Source organism: Paramisgurnus dabryanus, chromosome 8 (assembly GCF_030506205.2).
Source record: "Paramisgurnus dabryanus chromosome 8, PD_genome_1.1, whole genome shotgun sequence".
Taxonomy (NCBI): Eukaryota; Metazoa; Chordata; class Actinopteri; order Cypriniformes; family Cobitidae; genus Paramisgurnus; species Paramisgurnus dabryanus.
In genome coordinates this window covers 10,174,952-10,197,739 of record NC_133344.1, presented here as the reverse complement: position 1 = coordinate 10,197,739, position 22,788 = coordinate 10,174,952, and the positions used below count along the sequence as shown (strand labels likewise).

The 22,788-nt window shown below is 34.9% G+C and overlaps 2 protein-coding genes across 2 annotated transcripts in view; both read left to right on the top strand.

The window, feature by feature from the left end:
* LOC135771878 (uncharacterized) overlaps nt 1–22,788 on the top strand; it is a 138,125-nt gene that overhangs the window by 42,314 nt on the left and 73,023 nt on the right. Inside the window, exons 13-17 of the mRNA XM_073815496.1 lie at nt 3,140–3,313; nt 3,783–3,956; nt 4,228–4,401; nt 10,092–10,265; nt 12,615–12,788. Coding sequence (XP_073671597.1) covers nt 3,140–3,313; nt 3,783–3,956; nt 4,228–4,401; nt 10,092–10,265; nt 12,615–12,788 — 870 coding nt within the window. The remainder of the gene's footprint in view (nt 1–3,139; nt 3,314–3,782; nt 3,957–4,227; nt 4,402–10,091; nt 10,266–12,614; nt 12,789–22,788) is intronic.
* LOC135771847 (ribonuclease inhibitor-like) overlaps nt 19,370–22,788 on the top strand; it is a 19,437-nt gene continuing 16,018 nt past the window's right edge. The window contains exons 1-2 of the mRNA XM_065282225.2: nt 19,370–20,125; nt 20,198–20,371. Of these exons, the coding sequence (XP_065138297.1) occupies nt 20,076–20,125; nt 20,198–20,371 (224 nt within the window). The 5' untranslated portion in view covers nt 19,370–20,075. The remainder of the gene's footprint in view (nt 20,126–20,197; nt 20,372–22,788) is intronic.

Below are 22,788 nucleotides of genomic sequence, written 5' to 3'. Positions count from 1 at the left end.
AAATCAATGAACAGCACTAATAAAGCATCATTCTTACAGATCATTAACTAAAAAAAGTTGGTTTGGGGTTTAGTTACTCTTTAAATAAGAAAAATATCCAAACTCTTTGGTTATTTTTGAGTGCAATGCTAATGGTCTAATCAGATTCAATTAATTATGCTAAGCTATGCTAAAAGTGGTACCGCCAGACCCAGAGATTGGCTGAATGGATTCCAAATGGTGAAAATAAAATGTCTAACTAGGGGATCTGGAAAATGAGCATATTTTCAAAAAAAGTGTAGTGTCCCTTTAATGCATCAAACATTAAACAGACAAAACAGAGTGAACAGATAGAACCTATACAGGAATTAAATTACACATGTATACTAAAGTTTCACAAATAAAAGGGAAGAGAAAAGCTAAATAAATACAATAAAAATTATAAACACATACGGAACATTAGTGGCATTATCATAAAAATCTAATTATTTAGATATATAAATCTGTCACTTTTCTTGTTTTAAACCAAAGGCATTTGAGAAATGCATCAATGGAAGGTGGAAAAGTAGACTGCCAGTTAGATAATTTTTGTTTGTTAATAAAAAATTAGCAATGTAAACAATTGGTGTATTAGTTGTGCCTTTATAATCAACACACACACAAAAAACATACTTAATTTTCGTAAGGGGAATGAATGTTTTATGAACGTGCATAATAAAACTGACCAGAAACACATAAATATGGCGCCACCTGCTGGTGAAAATCTCAGTCCAAACATTTTACACTTTTTACAAAATAATTGCAAAGGTTTTTCTAAAAATATGTTTTTAAGAAAAATAATTAATTTAATTTAATTAAGCCATTACGTAAAAGTGTATTCTGTGTTTTATTTAGGGCAAACAGATTATTAACTCTCATTTTAATTATGTACATGTTTTTCATTAAATCTGTCTATAAACAAAAATGGTAGTGTTAATCAGAAGGACCCTTACAAAAATTAACTGTAGTTTACTACAGTTTAAAAAAAACATGGTTACTTTAGTAAAATCATGGTTACCATAAAAGATAAAAACATATTTAAACCATGATTACTGGTAATAAAAACATGCTTTTGCTAATATCAATACACAAAAACATTACTACATTTTTACCACAAAAAAACTGTTCGTAATGTAAGAGAATGAGTTTTATGAAATTGCATAATAAAAGTGACCAGATTTGATCAACTCCCCCTTGTGGTATACAACCGGATTTTCGAAACTGTTATGACGTTGCCTCGTTTGTTTAAACCACGTGACTTGGCCAGTTTGAAAACGCCCCACTGATTCGAAACAAACGATTCGTGAAAGTTTCGAGGCTTCATGAAGCAGTGTTCGAAATCGCCCATCACTGACTGTTCGAAACAAATTCATAAAGGCTTCAAGAAGACCGAACAGTCGCTCCAGATATAAAAGTGAACGTTGTTTTTTATTGCTCTATTCGCCAAGGTTTTTTTTACTTCCATGGTATGAGACACAATGCGCAACTCCTCTAGAGTTTGCTCATCAAGAGTTTTGATCTTCGAAAAGAATAACCCATAGGGATGGTCACTTCTGGTTGGAATTTGCCCCTAAATTAGACAGATTGTGGTGAGAGTTCAGGTCAGTGACGCGAGACGCTTTTCACATCCTCATTTAGTTTTATAGCTATTTAATATTTTAAATGAACTTTTGACCCTAAACATAATTTGTGTTAATATTGTTAATGTGAGTAACATTGTGTAGTTGATTTGACGCAGTTGTTGTCATTTTCACTCCGTGTCAGTTGTGGAGATCAGAGATTGATCAGATTCACCTCAGCCGCTCCATCATGGACCAAACACAAACATCCACAGATGAAGATTTTTCTCCAGGATGCAGGTACTTCATATAAATACCTAAAAAAACTTTAAAATTATAGTCAAGTATATCATTTTTTTCTTAATTTTTATACAGGTCGAGTTCTTGTAATATCACAGATGAGGCTTGTGTTGCTCTGACTTCAGCTCTGACATCAAACCCATCAGACCTGACTGAAATTATTCTGACTGAGAACACAATAGGAGATTCAGGAGTGAAGCTGATCTCTGATGTACTGAAGAATCCTGACTGTAAACTGAAGATACTGAAGTAAGAACAAGTATGAGAATTTGCATGAATGGGTTACAATTTACATTTTGAATAATACTTAATAAATAAGACAGAATAAATCTGCATAGATCTAATTCTGTATGTTATTAATGTCAAAATGCATTGAGAATAAGACAGCTACTTATTGCAGCATACTTGTTGTTCCCCCTTGCATGATCAGAATTAGTTAAATCTCTCATATTCAATAAATTTGGTAGCTGTGTTTGTTGGCATTTGTCAGATCAGTGTAACTTAGACTTTACCCAATAAACATTTAAAAGTGTCATTCTGCCGTTTAAAGGGATAGTTCACCCAAAAATGAAAATTCTGTCAACATGTACTCACTCTCATATTGTTACAAACTTGTATAAAATCCTTTGTTTTGATGACCACAAAGGAAGATATTTTGAGGAATGTTTGAAACCAACCCGACCAGAAGCACAATTCATTTTCATGGTATTCTTTTTCCCACTATGGAAGTCAATGGGGCTTCTGATCGGTTTGGTTCATCAGAACAATGGTGGTCTTCAAAACAAAGGCATTTATTTAGGTTTGTAACAACATGAGACGAGAGTGAGTACATAATGACAGAATTTTAGTTTTTGGGTGAAATATCCCTTTAATACCTCTTCTTTAAATGCTTACTTGTTCCTTGATTTAATTTTTGAAGTAAGATGTTGCACTACTGTATAAATTACAATATTGCAAATAAATAATGTAAAAGTTTAAAGCAAATCATTTATCTGAGAGTCTGGGAGGAACTAATATTTTTCTCTACAAAAGTGGAAGTAGAAACAAGTTAGGGAACCACTGATTTATATGTTTCTGAGAAGATAATATTTTTTTTATAAACATTGTTTATAAGTTTAATACAACAGGTGCACACTCAACGTCCACATACACTGAATTATAGATGAAAGCAAAAATGATGTATAAACTAAAAAGAAGAAATCCATGTTAAAATGATGTGTTTATTGTGAACTGAGAGTAACGTGTGTTATTGTTCTCTACAGGTTGAGTTATTGTAATATCACAGATGAAGGTTGTGTTGCTCTGACTTCAGCTCTGACATCAAACCCATCACACCTGAAAGAACTGATTCTGACTGGGAACAAAATTGGAGATTCAGGAGTGAAGCTGATCTCTGATGTACTGAAGAATCCCGACTGTAAACTGAAGATACTGGAGTAAGATCAAGTACTATATGAATGAATTTGCATGAATACATTACAATAAGTACTTAATAAATTTTGAATAATACTTAATAAATAAGAACTGAATAAATCTCATTCTGTACTGTATGTCATCAATGTCAAAATGCAAAGGCAATAAGACGGCTACTTATTCTCAAGTTTGAAAAAAAGTTTGCTGCATTCTTGCTGTCTCCTGCTTGCATGATCAGAATTAGTTAAATCTAAATTTGTTAAATTAGTTAAAGTTTGGAAACCACTGATTTATATTTTTGAAAAGATAATACAGTTTTTTTTTTAACAAACATTGATTATAAGTTTTTTACCACAGGTGCACACACAAGTCCACATACACTGAATTATAGATGAAAGCTAAATTATGTATATACTAAAAAGAAGAAATCCATGTTAATATGATGTGTTTATTATGCACTGAGGGTAAAGTTTGTGTCATTGTTCTCTACAGGTTGTGTAATTGTAATATCACAGCTAAAGGTTGTGTTGCTCTGACTTCAGCTCTGACATCAAACCCATCACACCTGAGAGAACTAAATCTGACTGAAAATAATCTTGGAGATTCAGGAGTAAAGCTGATCTCTGATGTTCTGAAGAATCCTCAGTGTAAACTGGAGATATTGGAGTAAGATCATCTCTTTGTCACACATGTATTTCCAGTTAAATATTAAACAATAAACCTTTAAGGATGTTAAGTGTGTTTTCAAGTATGTGGGTTATGTGTTATATATATAACCCTATATATATATATATATATATATATATATATATATATATATATATATATATATATATATATATATATATAAGCTTTGAAATTTGATATACAACTGTGTTTAAATTGTCTTTTTTGTTGTGAACTAATAGAGTGAAGTCTGTGTCTTTGTTTTTTGCAGCATGAGAACGTGTGATATCACAGCTGAAGGTTGTGTTGCTCTGTCTTCAGCTCTGAGATCAAACCCACCATACCTGAGAGAACTGGATCTGACTTTTAATGAATTTGGAGATTCAGGAGTGAAGCTGATCTCTGATGTACTGAAGAATCCTGACTGTAAACTGGAGAAACTAAAGTAAGATCTGATAGTCAGACATGTACTGGTTTAGAGTAAAACACATTGAAATGTTCAGATATTTGTGAACCTCTCTATGCGCATCTCGGGGGCGGGATGACGTCAGGTTTTTTTTAACGCTGCTAACAATATCTATATAGCCTGCTGTCTATAAACATTAATAATATTTACATTACTATACATCGTTTAAAAGGTCTATGGGTTTAGCATTAGTGTATGGTCTCTGTTTTGAGATACAGATGCTTTAGCATCATAAATGTAGTATTTTGTGACAGAAGTCCAGATGACAACAAGCAAAATATAAACAGGACGTCTTACCTTTGTGTTGATATAATGATCGCAAGTCGAATCCAGTCTGTTTCAGATGTGTGAATAACTCATGAAAACCTTCTAATAGAATACATCCAGTGACCATTTTTATCCAAAAATGCGTATAATCCGTGAAATATAGATATATAGTCTGTTGTTTACATCAGATTTCGCATGAATGTCTTGTAATAGAATATAATATACAATCTGAGAACTATTTACGTCGTAACACTGTGTATGAGATTACACTCGCGTTCAAACTAGAGATGCGCGGATGGGCTATTATTTCATCCGCAACCGCATCACAAAACTCATCATCCGTCCGCCATCCATCCGCACCAACGTTTCTGACCAGTTTTCAAAACCGCACCCGCCCGCGATCCGCTGACTGGCCGATGCAAGGCGCTGCTGATGACAGCCGCGAGACTAGAAAGCCCTAGAAATATAAGCAGTGAACTTAGGCTATGTTTAAATTAATGCGTTTATCCTTTAAAACGCGTTACTTTTGCTACGTTTACGCCTTTCATCTACACTACATCACCGTTTTCGACCCTTATAAATGGATTCGTTCGTCAACGCTGCAGACCCTGTTTTAGTTTGAGAACTCAGACGTTGCTCTGAGTGTAAATGTAGATGGAGTCTTATGTAAACGAACAGCTGATGTTAACATGACAGCGCATCCTTTTAAAGTAAAAATAATTTTATTCAGGCAAATGGAGGTTTGCAACGGAGGTTTTGACAAAAATAGTAAACATCTACCAACCAGCTATATTATACACGCTATATCGGATTGTTTTAACATGTATCATCATAGATAATGTCTATTTTATGTTTATGTTTGAGTATTGTTGGGTTTGAATATTGTTGTAATGTGTTTGTTTTGTTTAAATTTAGTTAGCTTATTACGAAAGATAGACTGTAATTTTAAACGCCATACAGGGCGTTGTAAAGGCCAATATGAAGGGAGAATTGTAATGGGTCAGACATTATTTTCGAGTTTAATTTAAGTTTTGTTTTCTACTTTAAAATGAATTTCGTTTCAGATAATTTGTCTCTTAATTTTAATCGATGTTTTGTTGATAAGTTTTGTGAATATAAATTAATAAAAACAATAAACTCAACGTCATTAATATTTAATGCTCGTTTAGCCGCTTGGCTTTTAGCAATTTCAGCAATTTCTGTGTTGCTAGCGGAGGACGTGCACAGACCTCGCACACAGGGGCGTCACTAGGCTCTTTTTAGGGGGGCTTCAGCCCCCCTAAAATTCTGTCCAGCCCCCCTAAAAAATTATTTGATTCATTAATTTGTGATCGCTTCAGTCCCCTATAAAAACTCTTTAGAAAAGGCGGCTTGCTGCATCAAGTTTCGGCAAAATCACAGAAATATTCACCAAGAAGTGAGCAGGTCAGTCAAGTTACCAGTAAAAGCACGCATCTATATTGCTTATTAACGTTACAGGTTTAAAGTCAGGTGCTGGCGTGATGCATTGCTTTATGTACAGTTGTTGTTCTGAACGCATCAGGCAGATAATTTCATGCAGCGAAACACCAGGTGATTGTGGATTGTGAAGTGTATCCTTTTATAAAACTAGTTTTTTTTGTGTGGAAAAACTGGATCAAACGTGCAAATCGAGCTTTTAATGGGTTTATATTTGCAGTAAAATAACTTTTTAAAATCTAATTCTATAAGTAAAGTATAGCTTAGAATATGTTTGTTTCATTTCATTTAAAATATTAATATTTCAACATTTGAACTCCTTCCTTTTAAAAAGTGTAAGGCACCTGTGTATTTGTCTTTGGTATGGTAGTATAATGTGTATTCCTAGTAAGTTTTTGAGGGTTCAACGTGGTATTTTTAATATTAGCTTGGCTTGGTTTACCTATCTTAACATTTTAAACAATACTAAAACATATCAACAAGTAAAATAAAATAAAACAACAAGTAAAAGAAAAAGTTTTGATTAAACTATATCAGAAAGTACCCCTCCAGATAGTTTTATCCATTGTGGTAGCCCTTGCTTATAAAAAGGTTGGAGACCCCTGACCTACAGTATAGACATAGGGGCTGTTTCCCAAACAGGGCTTAAGTCTAGTTCAAGACTAAAATGCCTGTTTGAGTTTTAGTTCTTAACTAAAAGTAGCTTGCACTAACATATCTTAAAATACATCAGTCACATTGTTTTGTCTAAAGATGCACACATACTATTTTTGTAACGTATGCTCGTAAAAACTACATAAACATCCTAATATAACTAAGGCCTTGTCCTGGCTTAATCTAAACCCTGTCCTGAAAAGTGAAAACCACATCATACTGCATCTTGAACTCAGTATTAAGGTAGATCACTTGTTGGTCAGTCCCCTTTTCTATATTTTAGATCTGTATAATTCCCAGATTAACACAGTGGCTATCAACTAATAATATTAACCTATAAGATTAGCAAATCCGGTTTATGTTTACATTTATGTTAACACACACATTTATCTTATTTTCTGGTTAAAAGTTCATTTGGCAAAAAATCAGCTAAGGTTTCTATGTGAGCATAGAAATGCAAACAGTAAAATTATGTGTTTGTACTGGAAATGTGTACGTGTATTTGCACAGTGAATAATGAATCAGGAAGTCCTCTTTGTAAAAAATCTCCATTCCCAAATGAAAATTTTCTAGTCCCATATATGAAACACAGGGAATACAATGGAATAATGGATTGCAATAAGGTTAGTAGTATACAACCTAATAGTTAAATAATATTTTTTTAATCATACCCTTACTGGGGGCTGAGCCCCCCTAAAATGAAAATCCTAGAATCGCCCCTGCACACATTTAAAAATTAATGCAATAAGCATTTTTGTAGGCTAAAGCTATACTTCACCTTTTACTATGTTTGATTGAAGTTTGCATTTGCTGAAAATTAATTTTTGCTTCAAAATCGTTTAGTACTGTTCACTTGAATGCTTTCTTTTTAAATCATAAAGACCAGTCTCCGATCGGCGCACATGACATGGGACAAAAATAAATAAATAAATAGCCTAAATTAAACGCACAAATTACATAGTCTGCACTGGTGTCATCCTGATTTACCACTTTGTAAAACTTATTCCAGGCAACCCTTTTCTGACCTTTTATTTCCTTTGTTTTAAACACTATTAAATAAAAGTGTATTTAGAAAACTTTTTCTTGTCACTGTTTTAGTATTATAAGTTATGTTTTGTGTTAATATTATTCGGTTTATGTTGCGTATATTTCTAAGGTTGATTATTTGATATACTGTTGTTGAATAGTTTCATCTATATCAATGTGTCATATTTTTCTGATTACATATTTATTTTATTAAGTCAGAAATGTCTCCGCTGTTTACTGCTGACAGGCGCGATGGGCGCTACTGGGGGCGCGTGCAACAGGTGACCCAAATTATGGGTCCTCAGAAGGCTAGACCGTCTCATTTCAGTTCTCTTCGCGAACTTCTGAGCCTGCCACCTTGATAGACATAGTGCTCACCTTTAAGGTCGCATGCTTTGAAGGACACAGCTAATAACAAGCAGTCGATCCGCCACCCGCCCGAATTTAATTAAAATATTATTTTTCGTCACGCCATCCGCCCGATCCGTGGTTTATCCGCGGAGTCCGCGGCTGTAACCGCCAACCACGCATCTCTAGTTCAAACCCGTGTTCAAACTTTGTTTTAAAATGTAAGCGAGACTATAATACATAATATCCAAACAGCGCTGTCAAATATCGTGACGTCATCTGACTCGCTCGTTCCTCCAATGACTTCATGTAAAATATTTATTGACAGAATGTATAGCCAATTACATAACGAATCCAACAATCTTTGTGTGTCGTCTTATTTTCTGGTGGGGAATTGCATTTCATATGCTAACATAAGGATAAATAATAATTTTTGGGCCTATTGACCTCAAACGTGAAACATAACTTCTTCAGACTTGTGGCTTTGGCATCATTGCATTTCTAGGTTTCACACACATATTTATCATTAAGATATTTAGTATTAAAAAAGATGTTATGCAAAAAATGTTTTATTGCAATGTACTTCAGCCTCTCTAACTTTTTTAATTTTTAACTTAAAATTATTTGAAAACCTGGAAGCTCAAAGTGTCTTCTTTCTAATGATACCATAGTTATGCTTATACTCTAAATCAGGGTGGGCAACTTCTGGTCCTGAGGGCCACAGCCCTGCAGAGGCCCTGTCCCAAATGGCGCACTTCATGTGGACTTTCGGTCTTGTGGCCTTAAATTGCGCGTTCTCGCTTAGTCTACGAGTCCGTAGGGTGTCCCATCTGTCATTTTTACGCTTTGAAGTGTGCTCGTCAGCGCCTCCTTTGCCCCCTTGATGCGGTCTTCAGCGAAGCCCGCACTGCAGCAGGCTTCGCGCACTTTGCCAACCCAGAAGTCCTTGCGAAAGGGCAATCAGACCAATCAGACGACGGAAGGGAGGAGTTCACACTGACGGGCAACTTCTCTTCCTGTTTCCCGTGTGATGCTCGAGTCTGTCCCAAAATACGACTCCGGTGCACCCACGTGGACTCGCATCAAGGGTCCCTAAAGTCTGGACTACGTGATGTCATCAAAGTGTGGACTCTGAGGAGGACCACAAGTCCGGAGTGTGCCATTTGGGACAGGGCAAGAGTTTAGCTCCAACCCTAATCAAACACAGCTGAAAAATCTAATTGAAGTCTTCAGGACTGTTTGGAAATGACATTCAGGTGTGTTAAATTAAGGTTGAAGCTAAACTCTGCAGGACTGTGGCCCTCGATGCCCACCCCTGCTCTAAGTGGTTTAGTAAAAACAACCCTTTTAGTGAAAGTAGGTCTTTTCATAGTTTGGGCCAGAGTGGGGGTGCTTTTCAAAAGGTTAACAGTAAAACTGATTTGACTGCTGTCTCTATTATTTCCAAAGGACTCACAGAAAATTAATAGTTACTTAGTATTTTATTAATTATGAGCATCTTGTTTTAACACTGACAAGATGATGAGTGTCATTTATTGTAACATGCATCCATTTTCTGAGCCCACTTATAAAGGTTTTGGCTTTCTTGGAGGTTGCTAGTTGACCAGTCCATCACAAGGTACAAATTCATACTTGCACACCTAGGGAAACTTTAATGACTCCAAAACTTAAAATTAGGTATTTAGGTATTGCAATAAAATGTCTGTTTCAATCATAAATGTTCAAGGAAAATAAACACCACTGTCTTCAATACAAAACAAATGTGCATATTCTCCTTTTCTCCTTTTTTTTACCTGAGTTCACTGAGTAAGCCTATGCTTATTCAAGGAGGACATTCAAACTCAAAAATAAAAAAATCATGGCATGATTTTAATAATAACTTGAGAGACTGAAGTGTGTGTGATTGTTCTCTACAGGTTGTTGGGTTGTAAAATCACAGCTGAAGGTTGTGTTGCCCTGTCTTCAGGTCTGAGATCAAACCCATCACATCTGAGAGAGCTGGATCTGTCATATAATGATGTAAGAGATTTAGGAGTGAAGCTGATCTGTGATGTACTGAAGAATCCTGACTGTAAACTGGAGATACTCGAGTAAGATTAATTTAAAAGTCATTAATTTAAAAGTAATTATAGTTTAAATGATACAATTTTAGCATTATAATAATTGAAGAATCCTCTCTCTGCATATCTCCTATTAATGGTTCGATGGCACATTATAACCAGTGTTGCCAAGTCTGCTTATTATAAGCGACTTTGGGCTTGTTTTTCTGTAAAGTCGCAGGTCAAGTTTTTTTGGGCTTGCTTCTAAAGTGTAGTTGCTTTATTTGGGCTTGATCCCAGCTTTGTAGAAAAGTCACTTGTTTTGTGCTTGTTTTCACAGGCCTGGTTGCTTATTTGTCTCGCGAGATCTGGCAACACTGATTATAACTCATACCATCAGATCAAAAGGTTTCAGGGATCTACCCTAAAAAAACCTGGAACTTAATTTTTAAAATCTCATTCAATTCTAAGGGGCAGTTTCCTGGACAGTGCATATCCTAGTCCCAGACTGAAATGCATGTTTGTTTTGCCTTAATATAAAAACTTCTTGCATTGACGTATGGTATCTTAACACAGTGATCCCCAACCGGGGGTATGCGTACCCTAGAGGGTACGTGAAGAGTTTCCAGGGGGTACACAAAAAGATTTAGATTTTGCTTTGATCTCATTTACTTTTAATAAAAATGTCTCCCGTTTGTCCAGTAATTGACCTAAAATATTGATTTTCGTGAAGAAAGCATTGTAAAAATGACTACTTTAAATGTAATTTTAATCTTATCATTAATGTTTTTAGCCGTCGTGTGTAAATGCGCTGCATGCTCCAAAACGCAATAGCGGTGTCCAATTCAAGAACTTTCAATCTGATTATTATCAATGAACCTGAATCGTTTCTAAAGACAAAAACTTTTATTATGCACACTTCTGAACTTTAATTATCAGTAACTTCAATTGAGATTTTAGTATATTTAGGGCCAGATTTACTAAAAAGAACGTGAGAGCACAATTCCAAACAATTGGCAATTGGAGTGGCGCAAATAAAATTACACAGGCACAATAACGACATAAGCACATTTCCATAATGACCATTGCAATCTACTAAGAGCAGCGCAAAGAGTACAGGGTTGCAAATAAGCAGAGCTGATGCTCCTCGACAGGACATCGCAATGAAAATGCGGACTGCAAAGTGTAAATTTCAGCTAACAAAGTAAAAGTACACAAGAAGAACCGGAGGACGAAAGATGAAGGTTTAAAGGAAGTTTTAAAGCACCTGATTTGACTTCTCCTCCTCCTTTTCTCCAACAAATTAAACATAGCATGGCTTGGCAAACAGTATTTAAAAAAAAAGTATGCAAACTAAATTTAAATAGCCTACTCTCCTCACTTTGTTGCGTCTGAATGGAAAATGTCTACACATGCAATAAAGTTGGGAAAAAAATATTTTTCAGAGATAAATATCCACTGCGTGTCTTTAGTAAGTTCAGTCGTTATTTAACGCCAAAATGATGGTTTGCGCATGCTATTAGTAAGGCTGGCCCTTAAAGGGGTCATATGATAAAAAAATTTTAAGATGTAAAATAACTATTTGGCGTTACCAGAGTCCGTATGTGAAGTTTTATCTCAAAACATCCCACAGATAATTAATTATAGCATGTTAAAATTGCCATTTTGTAGGCCTGAGCAAAAATGTGCAGTTTTTGGGTGTGTCTTTTACAATGCAAATGAGCTGATGAAATGCAAACACTAATTGCAATGACGGTGTTTTTTTGATTGGACATACCTACGTCACAAAACAGGCGAAATCTGAATGACCTATTTTTTCACATGCTTGCAGAGAATGGTTTACCAAATTAAAATTAACGGGTTGTTCTTTTTACATTTTCTGGGTTGATAAGAGAAGTGGGGACCCAATTGGGTACACTTAAACATGAAAAAGGTCAGATTTTCAGGCTATAACCCCTTTAATATTTTGATAGTGTGATAAGTTTTGGTGATAAAAGGTTTGCTTATTTGCAGATTAATATATATTAAATGTCTGCATTTGCTAATCTTTCCGAATGACTGCATGACAATTCATAATAATGTCAGACTGACCTCTAACCTAAGCTCTATCCCTGGTTTAAAACCTCAAGACAAATTAAAATGCTTCATCAGTCAGTGCTTTTTGCTTTAATGTTTAACATGAATTAATTAATTAATATTACTAATTATCTGTCTTTAAAAACACAACTTTGGTTTAGTTTCGATGAAGGGGTACTTAAGCCCTACTGATAGGGCTGTGGGGGTACTTAGGGCTAAAAAGGTTGGGAACCACTGTCTTAACATACTGTATATCAATGCTATTGTTTTGTCTCAAGATGCACACCAGCATTGTTTTTTTGTTTTAAAAAAATGTCTCTACAGCTTGTCTGAATGTAATGTCACAACGGAAGGTTGTGCAGCTCTGTCTTCAGCTCTGACATCAAACCCATCACATCTGAGAGATCTGAAACTGAACTGGAATAATCTTAGGGATACAGATGCGAAGCTAATCTCTGATGCACTGAAGAATTCTGACTGTAAACTGGAGATACTGGAGTAAGATCATCTCTCTGATATTCACACATCATTTACTGGTTCTTAGTACAACATAAAAATAACCATACAACAGGGTTTATATAAAGTCAGGGAGAGATTATGATGAGCAAGTAGATACACTGTGTCAGAGATTTAGAGAGAAGAGGTACAATGAAGACAGAATCATACGTTAGACCTTTAATAATAATCAGATGTGTATGCTATGAACTGAGAGATTGAAGTGTGTGTCATTGTTCTCTACAGATTATGGGATTGTCATATCACAGATGAAGGTTGTGTTGCTCTGTCTTCAGCTCTGAGATCAAACCCATCACATCTGAGACATCTGAATCTGTCACTGAATTTTCTTGGAGATTTAGGAGTGAAGCTGATCTCTGATGTACTGGAGAATCCTCAATGTAAACTGCAGAAACTGTGGTAATTTTTTTCTACTTTTAACATTTTACTGAATGAACAAATACCTAAAAACACACTGATCCATCACCAGATATGCCAGAATATCTGAGTGATCTTACTGGTGTTTTAGAAAGTATATTTCACAGTAATGTAGGAGCTGGACTATGAATTTGAAACTAACAAGATTATTTTTACTCAAAACACTTGCCATAGTCAAGTCTAGATTAAAAATATATATGAATGAGTTTCTTACTGTCAGTAGAGCAGAATATCACATATCAGCATTTAGATGTTTCTCAGGTGATCATGTGCTGTTTGACAAACATTAATTATGATCACTTGATGTTTTTATAATCAATACTTCATTCTGATTGGTCAATTGAGGTCAGTCAGTTATTTCTAGATAACACTTATCCAGGTATTGTGAGTCATATTGACCTGTACTAATAGATTTAATAAATCAAAATATTTATTCTTTATTCGTGGCAATTTGGCACATAATAAGCGGTATAATGTACGTACAGACTGTTATCGCAAAAATTAACCCCTTCAGGTACATTGGGTTCATTTTCCTTTATTGAGATTGTCATGTTTTATATGACAGGTGCACACACAAATTATAAATGAAACCATAAATGATGCTTGAACTAACAAAATGAATCCATGTCTTTATTCTCTGCAGGTTGACTAAGTGTAATATCACAAATGAAGGTTGTGTTGCTTTGACTTCAGCTCTGAAAACAAACCCTTTACATTTGAAAGTTTTGCATCTCTGTTGTAATAATTTTGGAGACTCAGGAGTGAAGCTGATCTGTGATGTACTGAAGAATCCTGACTGTAAACTGGAGATATTATGGTATGATCATCTATATGATAGACACACATGATCTCATAGAGACATTGTCAAGTAGTTTAATGTGAGACTAAATCAGGCTATTTGGGATTACAATCAACATTTATGTTAACATCTTTAATTACGTAATTTAAAACTGATTTGATTTCATTATAACAGGAGGTTCAGAATCAAATTATCTGCATTGATCATTCACATCACACTAAGTATTCATGTTTATGGATATTTCAGTTATATTTGATAAATATGTTATGTTATAGGATGTACTGAACATCACTATGTCTTTATAGGAGAGTTTGACACCAAGTAAATACAATAAAGTTTTGTTACACAATAAACATAAATTAAACAATAACATAAACTACAGTTCCTGGTTTTCTATGAGACAGTGTAGTGTGTGTCATTGTTCTCTACAGGTTGAGGCAGTGTAATATCACAGATGAAGGTTGTGTTGATCTGACTTCAGCTCTGAGATCAAACCCATCACACCTGAAAGAACTGAATCTGACAAGGAATAATCTGGGAGATTCAGAAGTAAAGCTGCTCTCTGAGCTGAAGGATGATCCACAATATAAACTAAAAACACTACAGTGAGTAATTTTTCTTTCCTTTTCATCTACAGTAGTTAAGTCTCTTTACGTTTTTCTACCTTAAACTGTGTTTTATTTGGCTCTATGATATATATTAAAATGACAGACATTTTTAACCATTTTACACTTTTCTTGAAGTTTTAATGTATTGTCTTTATTTTTTTATTAACACAATATTAGCATTTGCTGATTAATTTAACATTAACTTACCATTTTCCACTTTATTTTATTTAAAAAATTTTCAAGACCATCTGTCTTTTAGAAACAGAATCATCTTTATTGGCAAGTACTGTAGGTTTACATGTACAGGACTTTGTCTTGGTGTATTGATGCTTAAAAATGACAGTGACAATAAAATTAATAAAGGAAATACTCAAAAATATATTTTACAAAAATATACAAATATCAACAAAGAAATGGACATTCACTGTACATTAGTGCAGAATGTATGAAGTGGGCCCAGTGCAAAAGCACATAGTTGAGGTAGTAAGGTGAATTTTATTAATACAAGTTGTGTGACAACAATGTGAGATATTGTTAGCGGTAAGTGTAAAGTCTTTGATTTGTCAGTAATTTAGGAAAAACTAACTGAACATTTTAGAAATGTTTTAAAGATGATGTAGTTCTGCTGTGCTGTGTTAATAACATGAAGAAATGTTTCTGTTATATGACAGTCAATAGATTTGTGTTAACATCATAATCTGACAGTGTTGGACACATGTAGGGGCGGTTTCCCGGACAGGGATTAGACTTGTCCTAGACTAAAATAAATGTAAAAGCTGTCCAAACTGAAAACAACTTGCACTGACATATCTGTAAATACATCAGTGCCCTTTGTTTTGCTTCAAAATGCACACGAGTAATGTTTTTAGTAAGGCATGTTTGTTAAAACTAGTTATATTCTTAATTAAACTAAGGCCTAGTCCTGGTTTAAACTAATCTCTGTCTGGAAAACCACTGCATAAAGTTACAAAAAAATGTTGCACCAGAATGCAAATAAATACACGTGACACAGTGACCAGAAGAATTCAAAGTAAGGATTGAATATCAAGCTGTTTATTTTATTTTTGGTCTTCTAGCCCAGTGGTTCCCAACCTTTTTTGCCCTAAGTACCCCCACAGCCCTATCAGTAAGGCTCAAGTACCCCTTCATCGAAACTAAACCTAAGTTGTGTTTTAAAGACAAATAATTAGTAATATTAATTAACTAATTAATTTTAAACATTAAAGTAAAAAGCACTGACTGATGAAGCATGTTTATTTCAACAAACCACTATCATCAGTGTTTGCATTTTATCAGCTCATTTGCATTTTAAAAGACACACCCAAAAACGGCACATTTTACTCAGCCCTACAAAATGGCAATTTTGACATGCTATAATTAATTATCTGTAGGGTGTTTTGAGATAAAACTTCACATATGGACTCTGGGAACGCCAAAGACTTATTTTACAAATTAAAAAATTTCATCATATGACCCCTTTAAGGGCCAGATTTACTAACAGCTTGCGCAAACCATCATTTTGCCGTTAAATAACGACTGAACTTACTAAAGACACGCAGTAGATATTTAGCTCTGAAAAGGTGTTATTTTTGCGACCTTATTGCATTTGCATTTGTGGAAGTTTTCCTTTTGAAGCAACATTAATGCCAGGAGAGTATTACATTTTGCCAGAGGAACATACTTAAAAAATATATATATATATATAGTTTGCCAAGCTATGTTTAATTTGCTGGAGAAAAGAGGAGGAGAAGTCACGAGAAGTCGTCAAATCAGGTATTTCAAAACTTCTTTTACCGTTCATCTTTCGTCTTACTTTCACTTAGCTGGAATTTCATACTCCGCACTCCGCATTTTCATTGCGATGTCCTGCCGAGGTCTCTTATTTGCGACCCTGTACTAATTTGCGCTGCTCTAATAGATTGCAATGGTCATTATAGAAATGTGCTTATGTCATTATTGTGCTTGTGTATTTTATTTGCGCCTTTGTAGTAAATCACACGCAAATTTTCCACTCCAGCGCTTATTTGGAATTGAGCTCTCACGTCCTTTTTATTTAGTAAATGCCCTAAATTTACTAAAATCTCAATTTAAGTTACTAATAATTAAAGTGTGCAAATAAGTTAAATTTTTCTGTTCAAATATAAAGAGAAACAAAATGTGTTAAGACATTCTTTATAAATACAAAAGACATCATACGGGACAATATATGTTAGCCAAAAACAATGCAAAAGTTTTTTTGCATAATTTGAAAATGTAATGGCAGCGGGAATGAATATAATAGCATTATTTGAACATTATTTATAGTTTATAAACTTTGTGTCTTTAGAAACTATTCAGGTTCATTGAAAATAGTCAGATCGTTCTTGAGTTGGACATCGCTATTGCGTTTTGGATCATGCAGCGCATTTACTCTTGATGGCTAATTATATTAATGATAAGAAAGTTGTCCTTTTTACAATGCTTTCCTCACAAAAATCAATCTTAGGTAAATGACTGGACAAACGAAAGACATTTTTATTAAAAGTAAAGGAGATCAAAGCAAAATGTAAATCTTTTCGCGTACCCCCTGGAAACTCTTCACGTACCCCCTGGGGTACGCGTACCCCCGGTTGGGAATCACTGTTCTAGCCTGATGTGTGTCATATATCACAGAAATCCATGTTTGGTTCTTTGTGCTTTATTTTGTTCTGAGATGGATCTTGTGAACAGATCTGAAAACAGTCTGTGTGTTTTAACAGCTTTTAGATGTCAGTCTGATCTTCTGTTAATGGAGAAAAGGAGGAACAGAGACAACAACACTATGGACAGCGACTTGAAGATTCACAGACTTAATAAAAAGATGATTAAGAAGAAAATCACACTGTGACCTTGCTTCATTATTCAGTTCTCTACTTTGCTAGCTAATATAAATATAAATGTATAAGAATTACAGTCTGATCATCGTTATTTAACATCTTTGTATATAATAAAGAAAAAAAGTACTTTAAACAGGTTGTGGGATTTGATGCTAATACCTTTTAATGGCCAAACCTCTTCATTTAGCTGAAACAACCATAATAAAAACTTCCGACTCAATCTGAGAGAAACAGAGTTAAATACAAATCTGTTTAACTAAACAGAGTGGAAGAGTTTTTAATGTCCAAGTATTTATTAGAAGTATAGGGAAAATGCAAATACATAAATGTAGGCACATAACCCTTTTTAAGTCACTAATTCAAGTGGATTTTATTAGTAAATTAATATAGGGAATATTAAATGATGGTATGGTGCTATTTAGACAGAGTTTCCCTGTGTTTGTTGTTCCCATTCACCTGAGATCTTTTTACTGTATAATGATTAGACTGTGTTATACGCGACGCATCACGTGCGCTATACAACGCTTCATCCACCGGTAGCCCGCATGCACGGAGTTTAAATGAGTCCATGTTTATCTTTTGGCTTAAACATTTTATTGCATTCGGTCTTAAAGCCTAATAAACGGTACCTGTTAAAGTTAATTATTAAATAACAAAAGAAGAGAAATTCACTCGTCCTGACTGTTAACTTGTTCCTTTAGTGTTTAGCTCTTCAATTTGAAGTAAGATTAAGGTTTATCATGGAATTTTAATTTTCTGAACAACTTTTACTAAAGTTACTGCAGTTAACAAGAAGCCTTTTGCTTCTTTAAAATTCTGCCTTGCATTATGTTTGTATCTTACAGTAAGTAATAATGAATGCAGTAATGCATGCAGGGCAAGAAGAATATTTATCTAATGAGGTGTAATATAGTCTAATTTATCTTTAGTTAATTCACTAAAATGATCCTGTGTTAGCCTATGTTTACTTCACTGACACAGCCCAGTGTGACCAGGATGGTAAAATAATTATTAAAATGTATTCCTTCTGCATACTGACATGATTTGAAATCTATAGTGATTCTTTGGTTTTTGATGTATTAAAATTCATATATGCAGAAAAATAAGAATGTTTTTTCTGGGGTGCATGCCCTAGAAAAATACATATGGACCTCTGTACTATAAAATCCTGCGTACGGTCCTGCTCATAATTAAATACAAAAAGAAATGAAAAACTGCAAAAAGGTCGACTTTCCTGGCTGCACTGGATACAGACCTGCACATGTATCTATGTAATGTTTCACAAATAAAATAAGGGAAGAGAAAAGTTAATTAAATACAATAAAAATTATAAAAATCGTATTTTTTTAATCTGTCACTTTTCTTGTTTTAAACCAAAGGCATTTGAGAAATGCATCAACTTTAATTAGGAAATGGAAGGTGGAAAAGCAAGCTGTGAGTTAGAGAATTTTTGTTTATTAATAAAAAAATTAGCAATGTAAATAATTGGTGTATTAGTTGGTGTATTAATTTTCGTAAGGGGAATAAATGTTTTATGAACGTGCATAAAACTGACCAGAGCGCTCGAAACACATAAATATGGCGCTACCTGCTGGTGAAAAACAAGATCTCAGTCTAAACATTTTACACTTACAAAATAATTGCAAAGGTTTTCTAAAAATATGTTTTTAAAGAAAAAAAATATTTAATTGAATTAAGCCGTAAATGTGTATTCTGTGTTTTATTTAGGGCAAACAGATTATTAATACTCATTTTAATTATGCACATATTTTTTCATTAAATCTGTCTATAAACAAAAAGTAGGCAAATGGTAGTGTTATTAATCTGAACTGTGGTTTACTACAGTTTAACAAAACACGGTTACTTTAGTAAAATCATGGTTACCACAAAAGATTTTTAAACAAACATATTTAAACCATGGTTATGTTAGTAAAACATGCTTTTGCTAATAGTAATCAATACACCAAAAACATGACTACATTTTTACCACGGAAAAAAAAAACATGGTAAATGTTCGTAAGGAAATTAATGTTTTATGAACTGGAGTAATAAAACTGACCAGATTTTACCTAATCATCACTTTAGTGAACAATTCCCCCTGGTATACAATAGGATTTTCGAAACAGTTATGACTTTTTACAGTCTATGGTAATGACGTTATGAAGCCTCGTTTGCTAAAGTCACGTGACATAGCCAGTTTGAAAACGCTCTGTCTGAACCACTGATTCGAAACAAAAGATTCGTAAAAGTTTCGAGGCTTTATGAAGCAATGTTCGTAATCGCTCATCACTGCGAAACAAAAGATTCATAAAGGCTTCGAAGCTTCAAGGAAGGGAGATCGAACTTCGCTCCAGATATAAAAGAGAACGTTGTTGGTTTTTATTGCTCTATTCGCCAACGTTTTTTTCGCAACTCCAGTATCAAGAGTTTTGATCTTTGAAGAGAAAAAGCCATAGGGATGGTCACATTTGTGTTAATATTGTGTTAATGTGAGTAACATGGTGTAGTTGAGTTGACGCAGTTGTTGTCATTTTCACTCCGTGTCAGTTTTGGAGATCACACTGATCAGATTCACCTCAGCCGCTCCATCATGGACCAAACACAAACATCCACAGATGAAGATTTTTCCTCAGGATGCAGGTACTTCATATAAATATAAAAAACTTTAAAATTTTAGACAAGTATATTATTTTTTTCTTATTTTTTATACAGGTCGAGTTCTTGTAATATCACAGATGAAGGTTGTGATGCTCTGACTTCAGCTCTGATATCAAACCCATCAGACCTGACTGAAATTATTCTGGATGAGAACCTAATAGGAGATTCAGGAGTGAAGCTGATCTCTGATGTACTGAAGAATCCTGACTGTAAACTGAAGATACTGAAGTAAGATCAAGTACTATATGGCCGTTCAGATTATGAGAATTTACAGGAATACTTTAGTTACAATAAGTACTTAATACATTTTGAATAATAAATAAGAACTGAATAAATCTCAATCTGTATGTCATCAATGTCAAAATGCATTGAGAATAAGACAGCTACTTATTGCAGCATACTTGTTGTTCCCCCTTGCATGATCAGAATTAGTTAAATCTCTCATATTGAATACATTTGGTAACTGTGTTTGTTGGCATTTGTCAGATCAGTGTAACTTAGACTTTACCCAATAAACACTTAAAAGTGTCATTCTGCCGTTAAAGGGATAGTTCACCCAAAACTGAAAATTTGTTGTCATATACTCACTCTCATATTGTTACAAACTGTGATGACGGGTTGTATGTTGTCATCACTATCATTCTACCCATGGTGTAGAATCTCACATTATGTGTATTGATACCTGTCTTTTTAAATAATCATTAATCATTAACATTGGGTTCTGTGGGTTGTGTTTTATGTGCTTGTCTTAAATTCTATCTGAGCACATGCAGTGCACATATGCTATGTGTTGTTCATTAATAGGTGCACATATTATTGAGTAATGCTAAGCTGAGTACCTGCAATAGTTTCCAATAATGTATAATGAAACACACTGAAGCTATTTTGAGTTTAAACACAATTTATTACAAACAGAGTATATTAACAATGGCTATTGTATAGCATGTGGCATACTCACTACTTCCTGGTTTTGTGACTCCGCCTTAGGGAGGGCGGGACAACTGTCTTGCATATTTATTCATTCGGGTCAAACCATTTTGTTGTGTAGGGGGAAATGAATATTGCCTTTTGTCTGGGTTTATGGTCAGTGCTTGTTTGATGCTGTTTATAGCAGTACATTTTAATGTTGGGTAGTTAAAGATTGTACTTTAATTTGCTGTCTTCTGTGCATTTTATGTTTATGTATGTAAAATGTTGCAACAGTGATCCCTGTATTTGGTAGGGCTCATTAGTTAGTGAGATGGGCCTAGGTTATTTAAGTCAGTCTGGGCAGTACACCGGAGGACAGAGGGTCGTGTGTTAAACTTAAGCTTTTTTGCTGCATAAAGCATTTTTCTTTGTCGAGGTACTGACAAAGTTGGCACTGATTTGAATGCCTTTGTATGAAATGTTTTGCTGTAGATAATTACTTTTTTTTGCACTTTTTTTGAATTTGTCACTCACGCCATGCTGCGTCTTATCGTTGTAATAAACAACTCTTGGAAATGAATTTTGTGTGATCCAAGCCTTCCTACCACCTCCCCTTGGCCTCACTCGGGGCACACTACGACAAATGGTGGCAGCAGTGGGATCTCAAGCAGCAGAGCCACCACATTGGATGGGCTGGCAAGGCCCAAAGATGTTATCGTTGCAAAAAGATGATGATATAGAGCACTACTTAACTACCTTTGAACGAATTGCTCAAACCTGTAGATGGCCGGTTCAGGACTGGACACTGCACTTGGTGCCACTGTTATCAGGCAAAGCAAGAGCAGCCTACGTGGCGATGGAGCTCACAGATACTTTTATGTATGACAAGGTCAAAAAAGCAATTCTGGACAAGTTTGAAATCAATGCAGAGACCTACAGACGTCGCTTTAGAGCAAACACACTTCAACAAGGCGAGTCCCCCAAAGAGCTGCAGGCAAGACTGAAAGACCTTTATGACAAATGGATTACACCAAAGGACAAGACCAAGGAGGAAATAGGAGAGATGATTGTCTTGGAACAGTTTCTTAGAGTGATTAACCCTGAAATCAGAACCTGGATTTGTGAACACAACCCTACCTCCTCAAGACAAGCAGCCGAGCTGGCTGAAACTTTCATCGCGGCTAGGCGAACCACTTATCAACTGGGATACAGTCAAGGCAGTACCTACAATATGGCAGGTAAGTCTGGGAAAGTGGTCGGAGGTGGTTTACATTATAACTTCAGCAAAGGCCCTAGCTCCCAAACCCTACAACATAAGTCTTTCAATAACCCCAAAAGTTATCAGGCGGATAGTCAACGCAAAGATAAACAAGTGTTAATTTGTCATGCATGTGGCCAAGCAGGACATAAGAAATCAGAGTGTACAGTACAAAGAGTCAGTGATACACACCTTTGTTATGTTCCTAGACCTTCTCAGGCAGGTAAGGAAGCTTATCAAAATTCTGATACAGTGGTTGATGTGGTAATAGGGGGCAAACAGTTCAAGGCTTTGGTAGATACTGGTGCTAGCCAAACATTAGTAAGAGAGGAGTGTGTGAGACATCTCAACATGGACAACCAAAGCAAGCTAAGGGTACGTTGCATACATGGTGATGAAAGGGAGTATGCTACTGTGGACTTGAACTTGGAAATAGGAGGCCAACCTTACCTTTTGACAGTGGGCGTGGTTAACCAAG